The sequence below is a fragment of the Babylonia areolata genome, chromosome 12 (assembly GCF_041734735.1).
Source record: "Babylonia areolata isolate BAREFJ2019XMU chromosome 12, ASM4173473v1, whole genome shotgun sequence".
Taxonomy (NCBI): Eukaryota; Metazoa; Mollusca; class Gastropoda; order Neogastropoda; family Buccinidae; genus Babylonia; species Babylonia areolata.
Genome location: NC_134887.1, coordinates 27,781,009 through 27,800,291, shown reverse-complemented (window position 1 = coordinate 27,800,291; position 19,283 = coordinate 27,781,009). Strand labels below are relative to the sequence as shown.

At 44.6% G+C, this 19,283-nt stretch overlaps 1 protein-coding gene across 2 annotated transcripts; it reads right to left on the bottom strand.

Moving 5' to 3' along the window:
• Window positions 1-5,134: 5,134 nt before the first annotated feature.
• On the bottom strand, window positions 5,135-19,220 carry LOC143288493 (ketosamine-3-kinase-like). 2 transcript variants are annotated; one of them, XM_076597060.1, is made up of 8 exons: window positions 18,973-19,220; window positions 17,940-18,023; window positions 16,664-16,767; window positions 15,954-16,113; window positions 11,890-11,940; window positions 10,458-10,599; window positions 7,180-7,357; window positions 5,135-5,659 (listed from the first exon to the last, which is right to left on the bottom strand). In XM_076597060.1, the coding sequence occupies exons 1-8, from the start codon at window positions 19,141-19,143 to the stop codon at window positions 5,587-5,589; spliced, it is 963 nt and encodes a 320-aa protein (XP_076453175.1). In that variant the 5' UTR covers window positions 19,144-19,220; the 3' UTR covers window positions 5,135-5,586. The 2 variants fall into 2 exon arrangements, with proteins under 2 accessions (XP_076453175.1, XP_076453176.1); XM_076597061.1 differs by lacking the exon at window positions 17,940-18,023.
• Window positions 19,221-19,283: the final 63 nt, after the last annotated feature.

The following is a 19,283-nucleotide window of genomic DNA, read 5'->3' as shown; positions in this document are numbered from 1 at the left end:
CATCATTATTACTCAGTCTCTTAGTGGTGTGTTATCATTCACAACACACACACACATTCTTTTGACACCAGCAGTACACCATAACAACAGGCCAGGCCCCCTGCCACTTGTCATGGCTGACAGGTCTCATCTCACGGAGGGAGTGGGAGAGACAGGCGGGCGGACAGCCGGAAATGGCGGCCCTCAAGCAGAACCAACAAGACACACAAGGCCTGGTGACACTGACTGACCAGCTGAACAGCCCAGGTCCGGCAAGACACGGTCCATCAGGGGGCAGCGGGAACTGACCACTGATGACCACTGTCCACTCACTCACAGGTCTGACCTTACTCCCTCTGCAACCTGTCTGTCTTGTCTCGTGCCGTCCGACTGGCAGTGTGTCATGGAAAGCGTTCACTGCATTTTTTTTCTTCTTCATTAATGGTAATGTGATGGTTCTGTTTGAACACTGTCGTTTGAGGAAAGTAGTAGTAGCAGCAGCAACAACAGCAGTAGTAGTAGAAGTAGTAGTAGCAGCAGCAACAGTAACTCTGGCATCATCATCAGCAGTAGTAGTAGCAGTAGTAACAACAGCAGCAACGGTGGTTGTAGTAGTTCCAGCAGCAGTTGTAGCAGCAGCAGCAACATTAGTACACGCAGTATCAGTAGTAGTTTTACATGAGTAGAAGTAGTAGCACTGAGCAGCAGCAGCAGCAATAGTTATAGTAGTAGTAGTAGTGTGTTATTCTTTTGTCACAACTGTGCGAAATTCTGGCTGCTCTCTCCAGGGAGAGCGGATCGCACTTAACAGTAAGAGCACCACTTTTTTCTTTCTGCCTGTGAGTGTGTTTGTTTTCTTGTCATTGTGGATATTTCAACAGAATTTGCCTGTGACAACCCTTTCAGTTGTTGCCGGTGCGTGTTTTTTTTTTTATGTGTTAACTTTATCGACTCATCCGAATAGCTGCCTAGCGCCCAGAACTGACACCACTCAAGGTCTAGTGGATTGGGAGAGAATAGTATGTGGAGTGATGGCCTTGAGGTAACGCGTCCACCTAGGAAGCGAGAGAATGTGAGCGCGCTGGTTCGAATCACGGCTCAGCCGCCGATATTTTCTCCCCCTCCACTATACCTTGAGTGGTGGTCTGGACGCTTGTCATTCGGATGAGACGATAAGCCGAGGTCCCGTGTGCAGCATGCACTTAGCGCACGTAAAAGAAACCACGGCAACAAAAGGGTTGTTCCTGGCAAAATTCTGTAGAAAAATCTACTTCGATAGGAAAAACAAATAAAACTGCACGCAGGAAAAAATACAAAAAAATGGGTGGCGCTGTAGCGTAGCGACACTCTCTCCCTGGGGAGAGCAGCCCGAATTTCACACAGAGAAATCTGTTGTGATAAAAAGAAATACAAATACAAATATAAATACTGGCCTGTGCAGTGTGGGATTCAAACCTGTGCAGTCAGAATTTCTCGCTTGCTGTGGGGACGTGTAACCACAAGGCCACCAACCCACACCAATTCACTTCATTAACAGTAGTAATAGTAGTAGCAGCAGCAGTAGTAGTAATAGTAGCACCAGCAGCAATAGTAGCATAGTAGTAATAGCAGCACCAGCAGCAGTAGTAGCATAGTAGTAATAGCAGCAGCAGCAGCAGTAGTAGTAGTAGCACCAGCAGCAGTAGTAACATAGTAGTAGTAGTAGTAGTAGTAGCAGCAGCAGCAGCAGCAGTAGTAGTAGCACCAGCAGCAGTAGTAACATAGTAGTAGTAGTAGTAGTAGTAGTAGTAGTAGCAGCAGCAGCAGTAGTAACATAGTAGTAGTAGTAGTAGTAGTAGCAGCACCAGCAGCAGTAGTAGCATAGTAGTAGTAGCAGCAGCAGTAGTAGTAATAGTAGCACCAGCAGCAGTAGTAGCATAGTAGTAATAGCAGCACCAGCAGTAGTAGTAGCACCAGCAGCAGTAGTAGCATAGTAGTAGTAGTAGTAGTAGTAGCAGCAGCAGTAGTAGTAATAGTAGCACCAGCAGCAGTAGTAGCATAGTAGTAATAGCAGCAGCAGCAGTAGTAGTAGCACCAGCAGCAGTAGTAGCATAGTAGTAGTAGTAGTAGTAGCAGCAGCAGCAGCAGCAGTAGTAGTAGTAGTAGTAGCAGCAGCAGCAGCAGCAGTAGTAGTAGTAGTAGTAGCAGCAGCAGTAGTAGTAGTAGCACCAGCAGTAGTAGTAGCATAGTAGTAGTAGCAGCAGCAGCAAGAGCAGCAGCAGCAGCAGTAGTAGTAGTAGTAGTAGTAGTAGTAGCACCAGCAGTAGTAGTAGCATAGTAGTAGTAGCAGCAGCAGCAGTAGTAGTAGTAGTAGTAGCACCAGCAGCAGTAGTAGCATAGCAGCAGCAGCAGCAGCAGCAGTTAGCGTAGAACTCGAACGGTCTGGGTTCGAATCCCGCTCTCGCCCTTTCTCCCAAGTTTGACTGTAAAATCAAACTGAGCATATAGTCATAAGGATGAGACGATCAACCGAGGTCCCATGTGCGGCACGCATTTGGCGCACTGAAAAAGAACCCATGGCAAAGAGAGTGTAGTCCTCTGTGGACAAAATCCACTCTGATATGTACACAAATATATATTATATGCATGCACTCAAGGCCTGACCAAACGCGCTGGGTTATGCCGCTGGTCAGGCATCCACCTAGCAGATGTGGTGTAGCGTATATGGATTTGTCCGAACACGGTGACGCCTCCTTGAGAAACTGTAAACTGAAATTCAAACAGAACTCGCTGCGATCCAGTGTTTGTAACACACTCCAAAACCCAGAGCGACGAATCATATATCGGTCTCATAGCATTTCTCCAACCAAGCATTCCCTCAGCTATCTTATCAGCTGTGTTTACGAGTGGGTGTGGTGTTGCTGCAATTAATTGCCTGAGTGGAGCGTGTAGTGTGCATCGCATTGAGCTGCACTGTGCAAGATTGTGCGCTGTTTAATTAAAGAATATTCATCGCTATCATTTAAAAGCTCACATCAGAGCTCGAGCAACCTAAATCCCGGACAACTCCAATCACATACATGATGTTACGTTAAAATATTCGCTGAAATTGTTCATGAAAACAGAACATTCAGACAAAGAACTTTGTACATTTAGAAGAATACTTTTTTTTGAATAGTTACAATGTACTGATGGAAAACTGACGTGTTTAACTCACTCAGTACGGCCAGTCCTCTCTTCTCCTCTACACAGACCACTCGGATGTCCAGTGGGTGTCTGAGTGACCCAACCTTTAGCTTCCGTCGTCAGAATTGTGGTATTCTTTGTCAACATTCACCTCTTCAGTATAAGAGCCTTCCGCTTGCAATATTTTGATGATGGTAATTGGGGTGAAACGCTGTTAACGTCGTCTCTTTCGCCGTTCGTATGGAGAGAGTTAAGAAGAAGAAAAATAGACAGAAAGGAAACAGATAGAAAAGAGACGGGGTTTTTTGTTTTTGTTTGTTTGTTGTTGTTTTTGTTTGTTTTTGTTGTTTTTTTTCAAGTGAAGAAGGCGTGTGAAGTACCAAAAAAGTGTTAAAAAATATATACATATATATATAATTGTGGTGCTCTATGACCAGCATGCAACTGAGGACACACACCCACACACACACACCACACAAACACACACACACACACACACACACACACACACACACACACACAAACACACACCACACACACACACACACACACACACACACACACACGTTAAAGGTCCCATCGCCTTTTACTGCCACCACCGAAGCACGGTGAAAATTTACATCCACTATGTCCAGGCTCGACACAAGAAAGGTTGGGGCCCAAACCTCTCCTTCAGCCACTGTAATAACCTTCCCTGACCGAAGTCGGGTACCCGTTTAAACTGGGTGGAAGTCCGGAAGATCCGGGTAAAGTGCCTTTCCGAAGGACACAACACCAGTTAAAATCATTTCGTCCTACCCCTATATCCTGGGAGGAGTAATATTGAAACAAGTACAAGAGACACCCTATAATGGAGTACAAATCGCGAGCGACTTGAAATGGTCCCCACATATCTCCAATATCTGCCGCAAAGCTGGATCGACCCTAGGGTTCCTGCGCCGAAACCTCCGAACTGTCTCAGAGACTGCAGGCGCCTGACATATACGGCATTGGTCAGATCCAAGCTGGAATACAGCGCGACAGTGTGGGATCCGCACCAGAAACAGGACATCGAGAAGCTGGAGAGAGTGCAACGCCAAGCAGCACGCTTTATTACCGGAGACTACAAGTCCAGGAATCCCGGATGCGTAAGTGGCATGCTGAAGGAACTAAACCTGCCGCCCCTGGAGGAAAGACGCAGGCACCAACGCCTCAGCCTCTTCTGTAAGATTGCTGAGGGTGTCTTCCCAGCTATCCCAGCGGAAAAACTCCTAACTCCGGCCCCCACAAATCGCCGCAGAATTAAGCTCACCAGTTCTGAGGGATTCAAAACAACAAATGTAGTTGAAAGACAGGCCATCAACCACTCCCGTGGATTCCGGGTCCCTGACACGAGAACAGAGCAATATTGTAGCTCTTTCTTCATCAGGACTGCCATGGAGTGGAACCAATTGAGTGAGGCCACTGTCATCGCAGGCTCCGTCAGCGCATTTTCATCAGTGCTGATCAGATCACCATCTGAGCTTGTGACTAGCAACCACTAAATTTTGTTGTTGTTGTTTTTTGTCTTGCTTCTGGAAGTGGGGCCTGGACTCTTCCGGCCGAACCAGGTGTTTTGATGGTCTTAACCCTGGGTAGACAGTTTTCTTTTGGTTTTTCTTTGACTATTTTTTTCTGCTAGGTACATGCGTCCTCATAGTTCCTTCGTGTTTATATCGCCAGAAGTGGCGTACACCACCAGATCCAGGCCTTGCCTCCAACTGGGATCACCGGTGAACACTGCATCACAAGTCCAACACCTATAACTGATCCTGTCCTGGCGCCTCCATTCTTCTTATCATCATTTGTCAGATGACTGCAGTGTTGTGACTGTCGGAGACTCAGTTATTTACAAAAGACAGTCTTCGAAGAGACTTAACCATTACGATCTTCATTATCCATTATTTACAAACTTAATCCCCCGCCACACTCCAACCCCACCCCCCAAAAAAGAAGCCAAACCAACCATGAAATCAACCAGTGAGCATGAATCAACATTCTTAAAAGTAAATTCAAGATAGTTTGTTTCGGTTTGTACTGGTGTAACTCAAACTAATCCCATCAAATCAAATCAAATAATAATGAAACGATGTTGCTGGAAGCCCAGCTGAAGGCAAAGAGGCCATTTCAGGGCTGAACGCTCGTCAGTTCTTTCCTTAACCCCTTGCTGGCTAGTACGCTTGTCAGTGAAGGGCTGTCAGCTTGCTGAGATGACACTGAACTAAAACACTTTGCAGGTTCATCAAGGTTCGGCAGTCAAGGGGTTAACTCACAGACAGTACAATCACAACACTTTACAGGTTTAGCTCAAGTCATTCGTCTCATCGAGTCCGCAAGTCCCGTTTTCATGAAGTGCAGACTCACTGAGTCGTTACAAACACTGTACTGAGATGTAGTATGCAGGACATTGGTTCTGGAGCGCCTTCACATCTGCATCTTGTTCAGCGTTCTGATCATGCTCATGGTACTGTGTTTGTAATCCTCGCCATAGTGGTTCCTGCACATGCAACAGTAAAATGAGTGTGTTGGCCTGTCTGCGTGTGACAAACTTTAGTTTTATCTGCTTATTGTTAGTTTGTCGTGTCCGACAATGACGTTTACCAAGAAGCTGTTAGAAGAGAAAAAAAATTAGCGTGTATCAGTGTGGTAGCGTGCGAAAACTAAATTGATGCGCTGTGAAAACAAAAACTACCATCCTGATGTTTTATTTTCCCCTACCTTCGTGGGCTGCAACTCCCACGATAACTCGTGAGTGGGCTTTTTACGTCCATGACTGTTTTTATCCTGCCATGTAGGCAGCCATACTCTATTTTCAGGGGGGCGGGGGAGGGGGGGGGTTGCATGCTGGTCGTGTTCTTGTTTTCATAATTTACCGAACGCTGACATAGATTATGGAATTTCTCTCGTGTATATTTGATCTCCTTCACATGTATACACATGAAGAGGGTTTATGCACTAATTGGTCTGAACCTCCACCCTTCACCCACCAAGTGCCTTGATATGGATTCGTACCAAACGCTCACACACGTGCACACGTGTGCGCATATACATACACTCACACGCGTGCATACATGCGCACGCACACACATACCAGGGTTCGAATTTAACTTATTTTTTTTGAGTGCCAGTCGGGCACTCTGGACAAAACATTTGAGTGCCCAGTTGTGGTTTTGGGTGCCAGCATAATAAAATGAAATAAAATCTTCCTTCGTTTCAACGGTGTGCTGAGGAAAGTCTTTCTGCCAGGCTTCATTGTGCATGTGCTGGCGCTTTGAGTCGTACTCCTGCTGTTTATTCATTTTTGTCATCCTGAACTTTCGTCTCTGTTTCGGGAGCCTTTCTTTTAACATTGAAGATGGGAAACATCGTTCTTCGCTAACGCGCCATGAACGGCAACATCCGATCGCGTACGTGCCTTTAACTCACTCAGTACGGCCAGTCCTCTCTTCTCCTCTACACAGACCCCTCGGATGTCCAGTGGGTGTCTGAATGACCTAACCTTTAGCTTCTGTCGTCAGAATTGTGGTATTCTTTGTCAACATTCACCTCTTCAGTATAAGAGCCTTCCGCTTGCAATATTTTGATGGTGGTAATTGGGGGTGAAACGCTGTTAACGTCGTCTCTTTCGCCGTTCGTATGGAGAGAGTTAAAGAAGCAAGCTGCAGCTGACAACACTTTACATTTCGATCGACCGCGTTCAAGCTTGCTTTTCTTGGTGTGTCTTTTGAGTAATTTTATTTCGCCTCGATCATTTTTTGAGTGCCAACTGGGCACTCTCAACAGAAAATTTGCATGCCCGAGCCAACTTTTCGTAGCATTTGCACCCTGGCACCCACTAAATTCGATCCCTGCATACACACACACACACACACACACACACACACACACACACGCATGCACACACACACAACCAACACACACACACACACACACACACACACTACGCTCCCCGCCCCCTCCCCCCCCCCCCCTCCATCCCCTCCGCCAACAAACACCAGACAAACAAGAAGCTCTCACCAGCTGTTCAGGTAATGAAAAAGCTGATACAGCTGGAGACGACTGTCAAAGCCTTTCTCTTTGGGCAGCAGTTTGAAGTAGCTGTCGAAAAAGCTTTGGGGGAAACCCACTCCAAACATGGTGGCTATGGCCATTTCATACTCTGAGTGTCCGTAGAAGGAAGCTGGGTCGAAAATCACTGGAAGCAAAACAAACCTCATTGAAACAACAACAACAGATCACTGTGTGGATCCGAGCATCATTGTCTGTTCATGTACGCACACACATGTTAACACGTGCATGAAACACATACAAATACATGCAAACACAGACATACGTATATACATACATAGTGCAAAGACATACGTATGCGCATGTAAACAACTACATACTAACATGCAACGATACATTTATGATAGTCAGTCGTGTGACCATCAGAACAGCAGAGAAGGTAACTGCAGTCCCGACTATCTGGGCCAGGACTTGATTATAGTGAAGAGTATCTATATACATACGCATGTGCAAACACACACATATATACATATTCATAGAACAACACACACACACACACACACACACACACACAGAGACAGAGAGAGAGAGAGAGAGAGAGAGAGAGAGAGAGAGAGAGAGAGAGAGAAGTTCAATTCAAAAAGTACAATAGTCAATAACTGATTAAGAAGGTAATCAGAACGGAATTAATGAGTTTTGTGAGGAACATCTACATCACCTAAAATTTTGCGCGACGCAAATAGTGGGTGTACAGTCATCCATGGTTTCTAGGCTTTGTCGTACGTCGTGGGTGTACAGTCATCCATGGTTTCTAGGCTTTGCCGTACGTCGTGGGTGTACAGTCATCCATGGTTTCTAGGCTTTGCCGTACATCGTGGGTGTACAGTCATTCATGGTTTCTAGGCTTTGCCGTACGTCGTGGGTGTACAGTCATTCATGGTTTCTAGGCTTTGCCGTACGCAGTGAGTGTACAGTCATCCATGGTTTCTAGGCTTTGCCGTACGCTGTGGGTGTACAGTCATCCATGGTTTCTAGCTTTGCCGTACGTTGTGGGTGTACAGTCATCCATGGTTTCTAGGCTTTGCCGTACGCTGTGGGTGTACAGTCATCCATGGTTTCTAGGCTTTGCCGTACGTTGTGGGTGTACAGTCATCCATGGTTTCTAGGCTTTGTCGTACATCGTGGGTGTACAGTCATCCATGGTTTCTAGGCTTTGTCGTACGTTGTGGGTGTACAGTCATCCATGGTTTCTAGGCTTTGCCGTACGTCGTGGGTGTACAGTCATCCACGATTTCTAGGCTTTGTCGTACATCGTGGGTGTACACTCATCCATGGTTTCTAGGCTTTGCCGTACGTCGTGGGTGTACAGTCATCCATGGTTTCTAGGCTTTGCCGTACGTCGTGGGTGTACAGTCATTCATGGTTTCTAGGCTTTGCCGTACGTCGTGGGTGTACAGTCATCCATGGTTTCTAGGCTTTGTCGTACGCTGTGGGTGTACAGTCATCCATGTTTTCTAGGCTTTGCCGTACGTTGTGGGTGAATAGTCATCCATGGTTTCTAGGCTTTACCGTACGTTGTTGGTGAATAGTCATCCATGGTTTCTAGGCTTTACCGTACGTTATTGGTGAATAGTCATCCATGGTTTCTAGGCTTTGCCGTACGTTGTGGGTGTACAGTCATCCATGGTTTCTAGGCTTTGCCGTACGTTGTGGGTGTACAGTCATCCATGGGGTGTACAGCCATCCATGGTTTCTAGGCTTTGCCGTACGTCGTGGGTGTACAGCCATCCATGGTTTCTAGGCTTTGCCGTACGTCGTGGGTGTACAGCCATCCATGGTTTCTAGGCTTTGCCGTACGTTGTGGGTGTACAGTCATCCATGGTTTCTAGGCTTTGCCGTACGCTGTGGGTGTACAGCCATCCATGGTTTCTAGGCTTTGCCGTACGCTGTGGGTGTACAGCCATCCATGGTTTCTAGGCTTTGCCGTACGCTGTGAGTGTACAGTCATCCATGGTGATGAGCCTCTCACCGTGAAACACGTGCTCCTTGACTGTTGGGATCTGCATGACGTTAGACACAGACATTACACGGCGGTTTCTTGAAGACCTTGTTTCGGTGATGTCCCTCCGTGGGCGCTGATGGACTTCTTGAAAGAAGTGAACATTTTTAATCAGATTTGAAGGTTTTAAATTATAGAAGTTTTTTTTAAACTTTGAGTGGAAAGTTTGAAGTGGTGACTCGTTTTAATTGTTTGTTTTTTTACCCTTGTAGTAGGTATTAACGTGGCGATAACCTTGAGATGGCCTTAGTGGTCGGCGAGGCTCTAAGCACCATAATTTCATTTCATTTATCCATGGTTTCTAGGCTTTGCCGTACGTCGCGAATGAACTGTCATCCATGGTGTTTGTAAACGACGTTGTATTTCGTGGGTATGCAGTCACTCACAGTTTCTGTGACGCAACAATAGTTTGCCCAACGTAGCGGGTGTAAAGTCAATCGTTTATTTCTGTGAAGGAACAAAACATCGTACGTAGTGGGAGTACAGTTAACCATGGTTTCTGTGAAGGAGTCTGAATGCTTTCTGTCACAAATTATGAAGCAAACGAAGCACGCATACAGAAATTACAAGTGATCCACACGGATCGTCTGATGTTCTTTGTCATATTTCGAAAGAGTGATGATGTAACATGTTGAAATGACACAGTGACGGAGTAAGGTTACTACTTTTTGTGTGCTGATCAATGGTGTCATTAATTTTGCTGAACAATCAGCACTGCAGCCCCAAGAGGAAAAAGTCACTGACACCCTGACCTACAAACCCAGTTTCATCTCAGTGAGAGACGGGCGCAATAGTCGAGTGGTTAAAGCGTTGGACTTTCAATCTGTGGGGCCCGGGTTCGAATCTCGGTAACAGTGTCTGGTGGGTAAAGGGTGGAGATTTTTCCGATCTCCCAGATCCACATATGTACATACCTGCTTGTGCCTGAACCCTTTCGTGTGTATACGCCAGCAGAAGATCAAATATGCACGTCAAAGATCCTGCAATCCGTGTCAGCGTTCGGTGGGTTATGGAAACAAGAACATACCCTGCATGCACATCCCCGAAAACGGAGTATGGTTGCCTACATGGCGGGTTAAAATCGGTCATACATGTAAAAGCCCACTCGTGTGCATACGAGTGAAAGTAGCAGTAGCAGCCCACGAACGAAGAAGAATCTCAGTGAGAGGTGACAACCACTTGTCTGAAGACAATACCTGTTAGCAGCAGCTGAGGGATTCAAACTCACCCGGTTCATCGGCAGTCTCGCCGGCATTGCCGGACCACAGGTCTCCGTGCAGAAGGGCGGGGACGATGGTCAGTCCTGTGAAGAACTTGGGGATGTTGCGCTGCAGTACCGCCCACTCCTGGCCTGCTTCACGGTCGTTGTACTGGAACAAGGGGACATACTGTTTGTGAACCATACCACTGATCGGTATACTGTTTGTGAACCATACCACTGATCGGTATACTGGTTGTGAACCATACCACTGATCGGTATACTGGTTGTGAACCATACCACTGATCGGTATACTGGTTGTGAATCATACCACTGGCTGCTATACTGGTTGTGGATCATACCACTGGTCGTTGTTCTGGTTGTGAATCATACCACTTACCGTTATCCTGGTCGTGAATCATACCACTGGTCGTTGTACTGGTCGTGAATCATATTATGGGTCGTTATACTGGTCGTGAATCATACCACTGGTCGTTGTTCTGGTTGTGAATCATACCACTGGTCGTTATACTGGTTGTGAATCATACCACTGGTCGTTATACTGGTTGTGAATCATACCACTGGTCGTTATACTGGTTGTGAATCATACCACTGGTCGTTATACTGGTTGTGAATCATACCACTGGTCGTTATACTGGTCGTGAATCATACCACTGGTCGTTATACTGGTCGTGAATCATATCACTGGTCGTTATACTGGTCGTGAATTATAACACTGGTCGTTATACTGGTCGTGAATCATACCACTGGTCGTTATACTGGTTGTGAATCACTGGTCGTTATACTGGTCGTGAATCATACCTCTGGTCGTTATACTGGTCGTGAATCATATCACTGGTCGTTATACTGGTCGTGAATCATACCACTGGTCGTTATACTGGTTGTGAATCATACCACTGGTCGTTGTACTGGTCGTGAATCATACCACTGGTCGTTATACTGGTTGTGAATCATATCACTGGTCGTTATACTGGTTGTGAATCATATCACTGGTCGTTGTACTGGTTGTGAATCATACCACTGGTCGTTATACTGGTTGTGAATCATATCACTGGTCGTTATACTGGTCGTGAATTATAACACTGGTCGTTATACTGATCGTGAATCATACCACTGGTCGTTATACTGGTCGTGAATCATACCACTGGTCGTTATACTGGTTGTGAATCATACCACTGACCGTTATCCTGGCTGTGAACAACACACACAAACACACAAGCGTGTGAGTGCGCATCACACACACCAACACGCACGCGCACACACATGCACCACACATCACAAAACATATACCACACACACACACGCGCTTGCTTGCTCGTACGCACGCACACACACACACGCACGCACGCACGCACACACACACACACACACGCACACAGTGTGCTTTCATCCACACATACAATATTTAAAGAAAGAAATTGAGCATTTAATGATGACGTACCTCTTTCTGTATCAGGGTGACCTGCTGATCCAGTTTTCTTGCATAGAACTCCTGAAACGAACAGACACTGTCACGTAACTTCCCCAACCCAAAAGGCATCTGTTGTGTTGAAACTAATTCACATGGAAGACGAACCGTATTTGGTTGGTTCTGTTGGCGATAACAACCACGGAAAATCAGACAGCCGAAGGAAGAAACAATGGCCTGAGTGGTGATCACACACGGCACTGGAAGTCTGCTGATGTCTGGAGAAGCAAGGGAGAAATTTAAGTAGTCATGTGTAAAAACCACAGCGAGAAATGTGTTTGTGTTTGTGTGTGTGTGTGTAAAAGTCATAGATAGAAACGAAAATGACAACTATAGAAAGAATATTAGACACAATTGTTTGCCTACAACTTGAAGAAAGTACAACAGAAAGAATATTTTACATAAATGTTCACCTACAACTGGAAAAAAAATACCACAGAAAGAATATTTTATGCATAAATGTTTAACTGCAACTGGAAGAAAGTATTACAGAAAGAATATCATACATAACTGTTTACCTACAACTGGAAGAAAGTACTGTGGAAAGAATATCATACATAATTAATTGTTTACCTACAACAGGAAGAAAGTACTGTGGAAAGAATATCATACATAATTAATTGTTTACCTACAACAGGAAGAAAGTACTGTGGAAAGAATATCATACATAATTAATTGTTTACCTACAACAGGAAGAAAGTACTGTGGAAAGAATATCATACATAATTAATTGTTTACCTACAACAGGAAGAAAGTACTGTGGAAAGAATATCATACATAATTAATTGTTTACCTACAACTGGAAGAAAGTACTATGGAAAGAATATCATACGTAATTGTTTACCTACAACTGGAAGAAAGTACTGTGGAAAGAATATCATACATAATTGTTTACCTACAACTGGAAGAAAGTACTATGGAATGAATGCCAAACATAAATGTTTACCTGCAACTGGAAGTACTATGAAAACAATTATTTATCATACATAAATATTCACCTTCAACAGGAAGTAGGCTACTATGGAAACATTAACAGCATCACACATAAATGTTTACCTACAACTGGAAGAAAGTACGATGGAAAGAATGGCATACATAAACGTTTACCTACAGCTGGGAGAAAGTTAAACGCATAAAACATAACGTAGCGAAGTCAACCTTCGCTCTCCACGACTTGGCTCACTCATTGACCATGGTGACCGACATAGCCGTCACAAGCCATGGCAGACGTCACCTTTGCCGTAACACTGCTCAGCACATGACCTGTAGCTTACCGAGACAATGGCGTCACGCCATTTCAAAAATTTAATAAACTAAAACCCACACTACAAAAATGTTCCCAATTTTTTTTTTCAACCCCAAAAACAAAAAAACACCCAATTCTATGTATCATTCACTGCTCTATTATGCCTGTTGTGCTTTCACACACGCTTGTTTGATTTTTTTTGGTTTGACGTTGAAGATTACGTGATTCTGTCTTTTCGTCACATATGACGCTTAATTTATTGATTCTCTCTAATAATTATGATTGCTTGTCGGTGCACCAGAACCAACACTTTTACAGTGTGGGTATGAAAATAGATCAGGCATAAGATACGAAGCAGATTTTCATTGTTGACACAATGACAGTCACTTCGTGTATTTGGCGTTGCTTGCATGCTTGGCTGATTTGCAATCTGTGTTTCAAGTATCCACAAACAGAATAATTATCTCTTTCACCAGATCAGAAAACTCCAAGTATTATATACTGGCAGAATTGTCGCAGTTCCTTCTTTACCTCTACACGTTTAGTGTTTGCCTTCGTTAAACGGATTTAACGCAATAAGCAATTTTCAGCTCTGACCTCATTAAAAGTGCTCAATATCAGATGCATTGAATTAAGTTTACAAATGAATCTTTCATTGTCCAAACTTCATTTTACATTCATTAGAAAGGTTGAGCTGAGCTCTTTCATTTGCAACCAATCTGGCGTAAATCGGTTCAGGGTTCATTTAGAAATCTATCATTGATCACTTTGCAACAAACACAAATTTCTCCATTTTTGACCCAGCGAGGAGCGATTTGCATGAACCCCCACAGGGCTGTCCTTGCAGTTCGCGTTGTCAGTATCTTGTTCTTATTCTTGTTGCTTATAGCCCAGCCGACCGCATGGGGCCATATCAGGACTGTCAAACCATACAAATACTCAACCGCGTTAACACAAAACTGTCACATCTACGAAAAATCACTAAGACAAATCCAGAAAACACAGTTCATGACATAATATCCCAACCATTTAGCTCCTTATGGCAAATAAGACGAGGCCATGCTGAGGACGCCAGCCCTTCCGCTTAATTTATCATCCCAGATTACAAAAAATCATTAAAAAAAGGAAAAAAACAATACTTCAAAGCCAAACAAAAAAAATACACAAAAAAGACCATACAGGCAAATAACACTGCAGAATGGGCAGCTAGTGCCCATCCCACTGTTCACATCACACGACCAAATCGCCAGAGCAAAACAGCACAGATAGTGCATCATAGACTGCAGAAAAGAGAAAACAGTGTCAAGGCTTGCTTGAAAAAAAGAGGGGAATGGACTGGGAAGGCAGACAAAGGAGACAACAGTGAGGAAAGAAAAAAAGGCAGAAACAAAGAGAAAATTTCTAGCGCATAATTTCCAGAAGGCGGGAATCTTATTTATACTGAAAGACCCCCGGCATCCCCATAAATAGCATGATCGGCGTTAAGCTTGTCAGTTTCAAAGGCGTCCGTTGCTCTCCAACACACTTTCAGTGAGTCGCACACAGGGCCAGCTGCCCAACATGAGTACTTTATGTTATGATAATTTTTAAATTGTCAGTTTTGACAGATTGCTAGTTTTCATATCAGTATGCTGAGTGTATTGAAGGTAAGTATGCTGAGTGTATTGAAGGTAAGTAAAGTTGGTTAGAAGAATGGCATTGTCGCTCAGTCACAGGCCTAATATCCTTGATGTAACTCATCCTCGTGTCCCTATGATTTGCTTTCAGGCTGTTGCGGCCATCATTTTTTTTCTTCGAACGTCACAGTCAGTCATTGACGTAAAGTGTTGACGTAGAAATCTTTTCGTCTCCACTCACTGATCCTTTGTTCGGATACATAAGGACCATTCAAGAATGATCTAACATTCTAGGGCTGATACCTTTTTCTCGTCTGTACAGCGATCGGCCTAGGCACAGTGGTGAGGTCTTTCAAAAGAATTGATTAAAGGTTAAAGCAAATCTTGTATATCCCATGATAAGTGGAGGAAATTTCATCTCATTTTAGGAGAAAGTCCATACCCAGCTGTGTTGATACTGCCAACGTTTGCCCCCCCATTCAAAATAATGATACCGAAATAAATGACGACTTTATCTCGACTCATTCCTACAGAGAAACTATGTGTGGAACTTAACTGATTAATCATGTTTCTTTTAGTTACAGCTGAGCCGACCACAAACGGGCCATTTCAGGGCTTGAATACCCCTCAGTTCTTAAAATCTGTCAAAGAGAAACCAAAATAATGTTTAAAGTGTCAAAGTTTAGTTCGAAATACCAATTCGTCCTCGTTAAATTTGCATGCCATGTGAATACCCACTCGTTATCAAAGGAGTCAAAGAGAAACAAAAAATGCTGTTAAATGTTCAACTAAAATTACACTGACAGTCAGTCGTATCCAACTATTACCACCAGAATGGGAGAGGAGGCAACTGCTGTCCCGATTATCTGGGCTAGAATATGATAATAATGGAGAGTGTCTTGCCCAAGGTACATCCCCACTCTTTCGGCTAAGAGGGTTTTTGAACAGTCGGCGCTGGGATGGTCCCAAAAAGGCCAACAATTAAGTCCCTAAGGCTGCAGCACTAAGGGCCAGAGCAGTCTTGCCTCCTATTTTGAGATTCGTAGTCCTTCACAAAAGACCAAGCTGTAAGTGTCTTCCCTTTAACGGAGAAACCATTGCTCGGACAGCTCTCTCTCTTTGCTGCTGGAAATTTCCAATTGACCCACGTCTTGTGCAGTCCAGGTCAAATTTACCTCCCACGTGGACGTCCACTCGTTGTTCTGAGGGATGTATCCACAGCATGTGGTCACGGGGAAACCGAACTCCTTGACAGCTCTGGCCCCGCTCCCCTTGTGCACGGACTGAGCCCCGGCTGTGTTCTTGGCGGCCAACTCCGCGTTGTGCCTGTGAAGTCTGAAACAAAGGGTTGACACCACGTCAGTCAACGAGTGCAACGCCACGCAAACAGGCAGTTAATTAAAAAAAAAAAAAAAGAACTCAAATAAACCAGCAGATATTTATGAATCATTTTCAGTTTCAGAGAGGCATTAAAGCATGCGGACAGATCCATATTATGCTACACCATGTACCATGGGGAGGGGGAGGGGGGGGGGGAGCAGAAGCCTGACCAACGCACAGACCCAACGTAATTGGCCAAGCCTTGAGAATATACAGAAATATTTGTGACTGATCGATAAGGATGCTTATATAGCACCTATCATCGGTCAGAGACCAAGATCGAAGCGCTTCACAAACAAGAAGTCATTTGCACAACAGGCTGCCTACCTGGGTAGAGACGACTGTGAACTACCTTTGGCCACTCACTAATCATTCAGTTCCTGTGTCATTCAGTCAGGCTTCAAACACAGTCCAGGGGTACTTGGAATGGGCGGCGTGGGAACAATGCCAATGAAATAGTGGATGGTTGAGCAGTTAAAACAAACAAAAAAACAGAGGGAATCACCTGGCCAGTTGATCGCCCAAGGTGGCCGCTTTGGAACGCACACTTCCCATGATGTCCAAGTTCTCCATCACAAAGGCCGCCCCTCCGCTGGGGATGGATACCACCTGTACAGAGTGTTGTGTTGTGTTGTGTTGTTGTGTTGTACTGGGTTATGTTGTGTTGTACTGGGTTATATTTTGTATTGGGAGGGGATAGCACCTGTACAGAGTGTTGTATTGTATCGTGTTGTGCTGTATTGTGTTGTCCTGCATTGTGTAGTGTTGTACTGGGTTATGTTTTGTATTGGGAGGGGTAGCACCTGTACAGACTGTTGTATTGTGTTGTGTTGTGTTGTCCTGTATTGTGTTCTGTCGTGTTGTGTTGCACTGAGGTGTGTTTTGTATCGGGCATGGATAGCACCTGTTCAGATTGTTGTATTGTGTTGTATCGTGCTGGATTTTAATGTATTACATTGCATCGTATTGTCCTGTGGATCCTATCGTATTGTTGTTTATTTGTTGTTGTCATTTTGTTTTGTACTGTACTGTATTGTATCGTACTGTATTTGTCGTACTATATTGCATCATACTGATTTGTATCATATTCTACCATCTCTTTGTGACCCCTTCATTTGAAATAAAATCACACCAGTTTCTTCTTCTTCTGCATTCGTGAGCTGCAACTCCCACGTTCACTCGTATCGGTGTTCGAGTATGATTTTACGTGTATGACCCCGCCATGTTGGCAGCCATTCTCCGTTTTCGGGGTGTATATACTGGGTGTGTTCTTGTTTCCATGACCCACTGAACGCTGACATGGATTACACGATCTTTAACGTGCGTATTTTCATCTTCTGCGTGTGCATACACATAAAAGGGGTTCAGGCACTTGGTGATCTACAAATATGATGACATGGGAGAACAGTAAAATCTCCACCTTTAACCCACCGGGTGTGCCGAAACCAGGGGATCAAACCCAGGAAACTCCAGGGCTAGGATACAGCTCCTGACCACAGCGACCGTCAAAATAATCATGCCAGTGGATGCCGAGGACCTTGATCTCCCATAGGCATTTGGTGCTGACATCAGACCCCGCCAGGCATGATCCACCAAAGGCATGGGAGTGGGTGGAGTGGAAACTGAGGTCACCATGACAACAGGGCATGTAAAGCCAGAGACTTTGGGACATTACAAAAAGAAAAAAAGAAGAAGACGAAGAAGAAAAGATGGTAAATAAATAGCGCAGTCACATTGTTTATCCTGAAAGGAATGTGTTTGTTTTTCTGTGGATATCATACCTTGACGGGCTTCGGCATCTTGACCACGTCCACAGCAGTGATCGCTTCCAGACTTGCCGCCTCTCCGTCAAACATCGTCCTGGCCTGCAGACCGGCAGAAATGGGACTGACGGTGGTGTGGTGTGTGTGTGTGTGTGTGTGTGTGTGTGCACGTGCCAATGACTTCTGACATTAATATGCAGGCAATTTAAAAGCATCAGCCAGATGTTTTCAGCCTCAGTCACAACAAAACCTATCGATAGCATGTCTTTCATCTTAGTCAAATGGTAACTCATTGCATATTATGACCTGCAAGAGTTTTTAACTCGGACAAAAAAACTGAAACAGTTGAAGAACACTATGACTTTGGTGGGATGCTGAATGCTTGAATTAGGGACACAACTCAATATTTTTATAACAATTAACATACACTCTGCTTTCCCTTCATGTCTGATTAGTGTAGACAGCATTCAAACAACATCACCTGTGCTTTGATATATGTCTTCTTTTTTTTTCAGTTGATACGAAGTAAATATTGTCAATATTAAGACAATATCACAAACATCAAAATTATTTTTCAATGTGTTTGTTTTCATACTTGTGTCGTTGCACATTGCTGGACCGAAGTTTTTGATCCAATGTGTATAATTATATTTGTTATTGTTTTCTCCACACCCCAGAAGGGAAAAACGTTATTATAATATACAGATTTCTTTGACTCTGTGGATCATTTCGACAGCGGACGGGCGCAATAGGCGAGTGGTTAAAGCGTTGGACTTTCAATCTCAGGGTCCCGGGTTCGAATCTCGGTAACGCCGTGGAGATTTCCCAAGCAGAAGATCAAATACGCACGTTGAAGATACTGTAATCCATGTCAGCGTTCGGTGGGTTAAGGAAACAAGAACATACTCAGCATGCACACCCCCGAAAACGGAGTATGGATGCCTAGATGGCGGGGGTGAAAACGGTCATGCATGTAAAAAGCCGACTCGTGTACATACGAGTGAACGGGGGAGTTGCAGCCCACGAACGAAGAAGAATTTCGACAGCTTACACCCTTTTTTGTGTTGATCTTGATGAAAACTTTGCCAGCGTCCGTGTCGCAGGTCTTCGCTTCGCTGATCCAGCCCCCACCGCTGCGACCCATGAACTCCAGCTTGCTGGTGTTCAGCTCCTTCTTCAGCAGCTCCGTCAGTTCGGAGTCCCCTGCTGCCTTGGCCGCCATGCTGGGTCTGCTGCTCTCTGTTGTTGCTGCTGCTGCTGATCCTCCCTTCCACTCTCCACCGTCGGCGTTGTTGTTGTTGTTGTTGTCGTCGTTGTGCTGCTGGAATCACACGTGAACCATGAAGCATTTGCTTGTTGTTG

Bases quoted from the DNA above. Each gene is read 5' to 3' on its own strand.
- LOC143288493 (XM_076597060.1), bottom strand. From the start codon at position 19,143: ATGGCGGCCAAGGCAGCAGGGGACTCCGAACTGACGGAGCTGCTGAAG. The intron at 16,114-16,663 runs GTGATTCCCTCT...CCTTTGTTTCAG, and splicing joins TTGGGCGATCAACTGGCCAG to ACTTCACAGGCACAACGCGG. The intron at 10,600-11,889 runs GTACGTCATCAT...CCCTTGTTCCAG, and splicing joins TCACCCTGATACAGAAAGAG to TACAACGACCGTGAAGCAGG.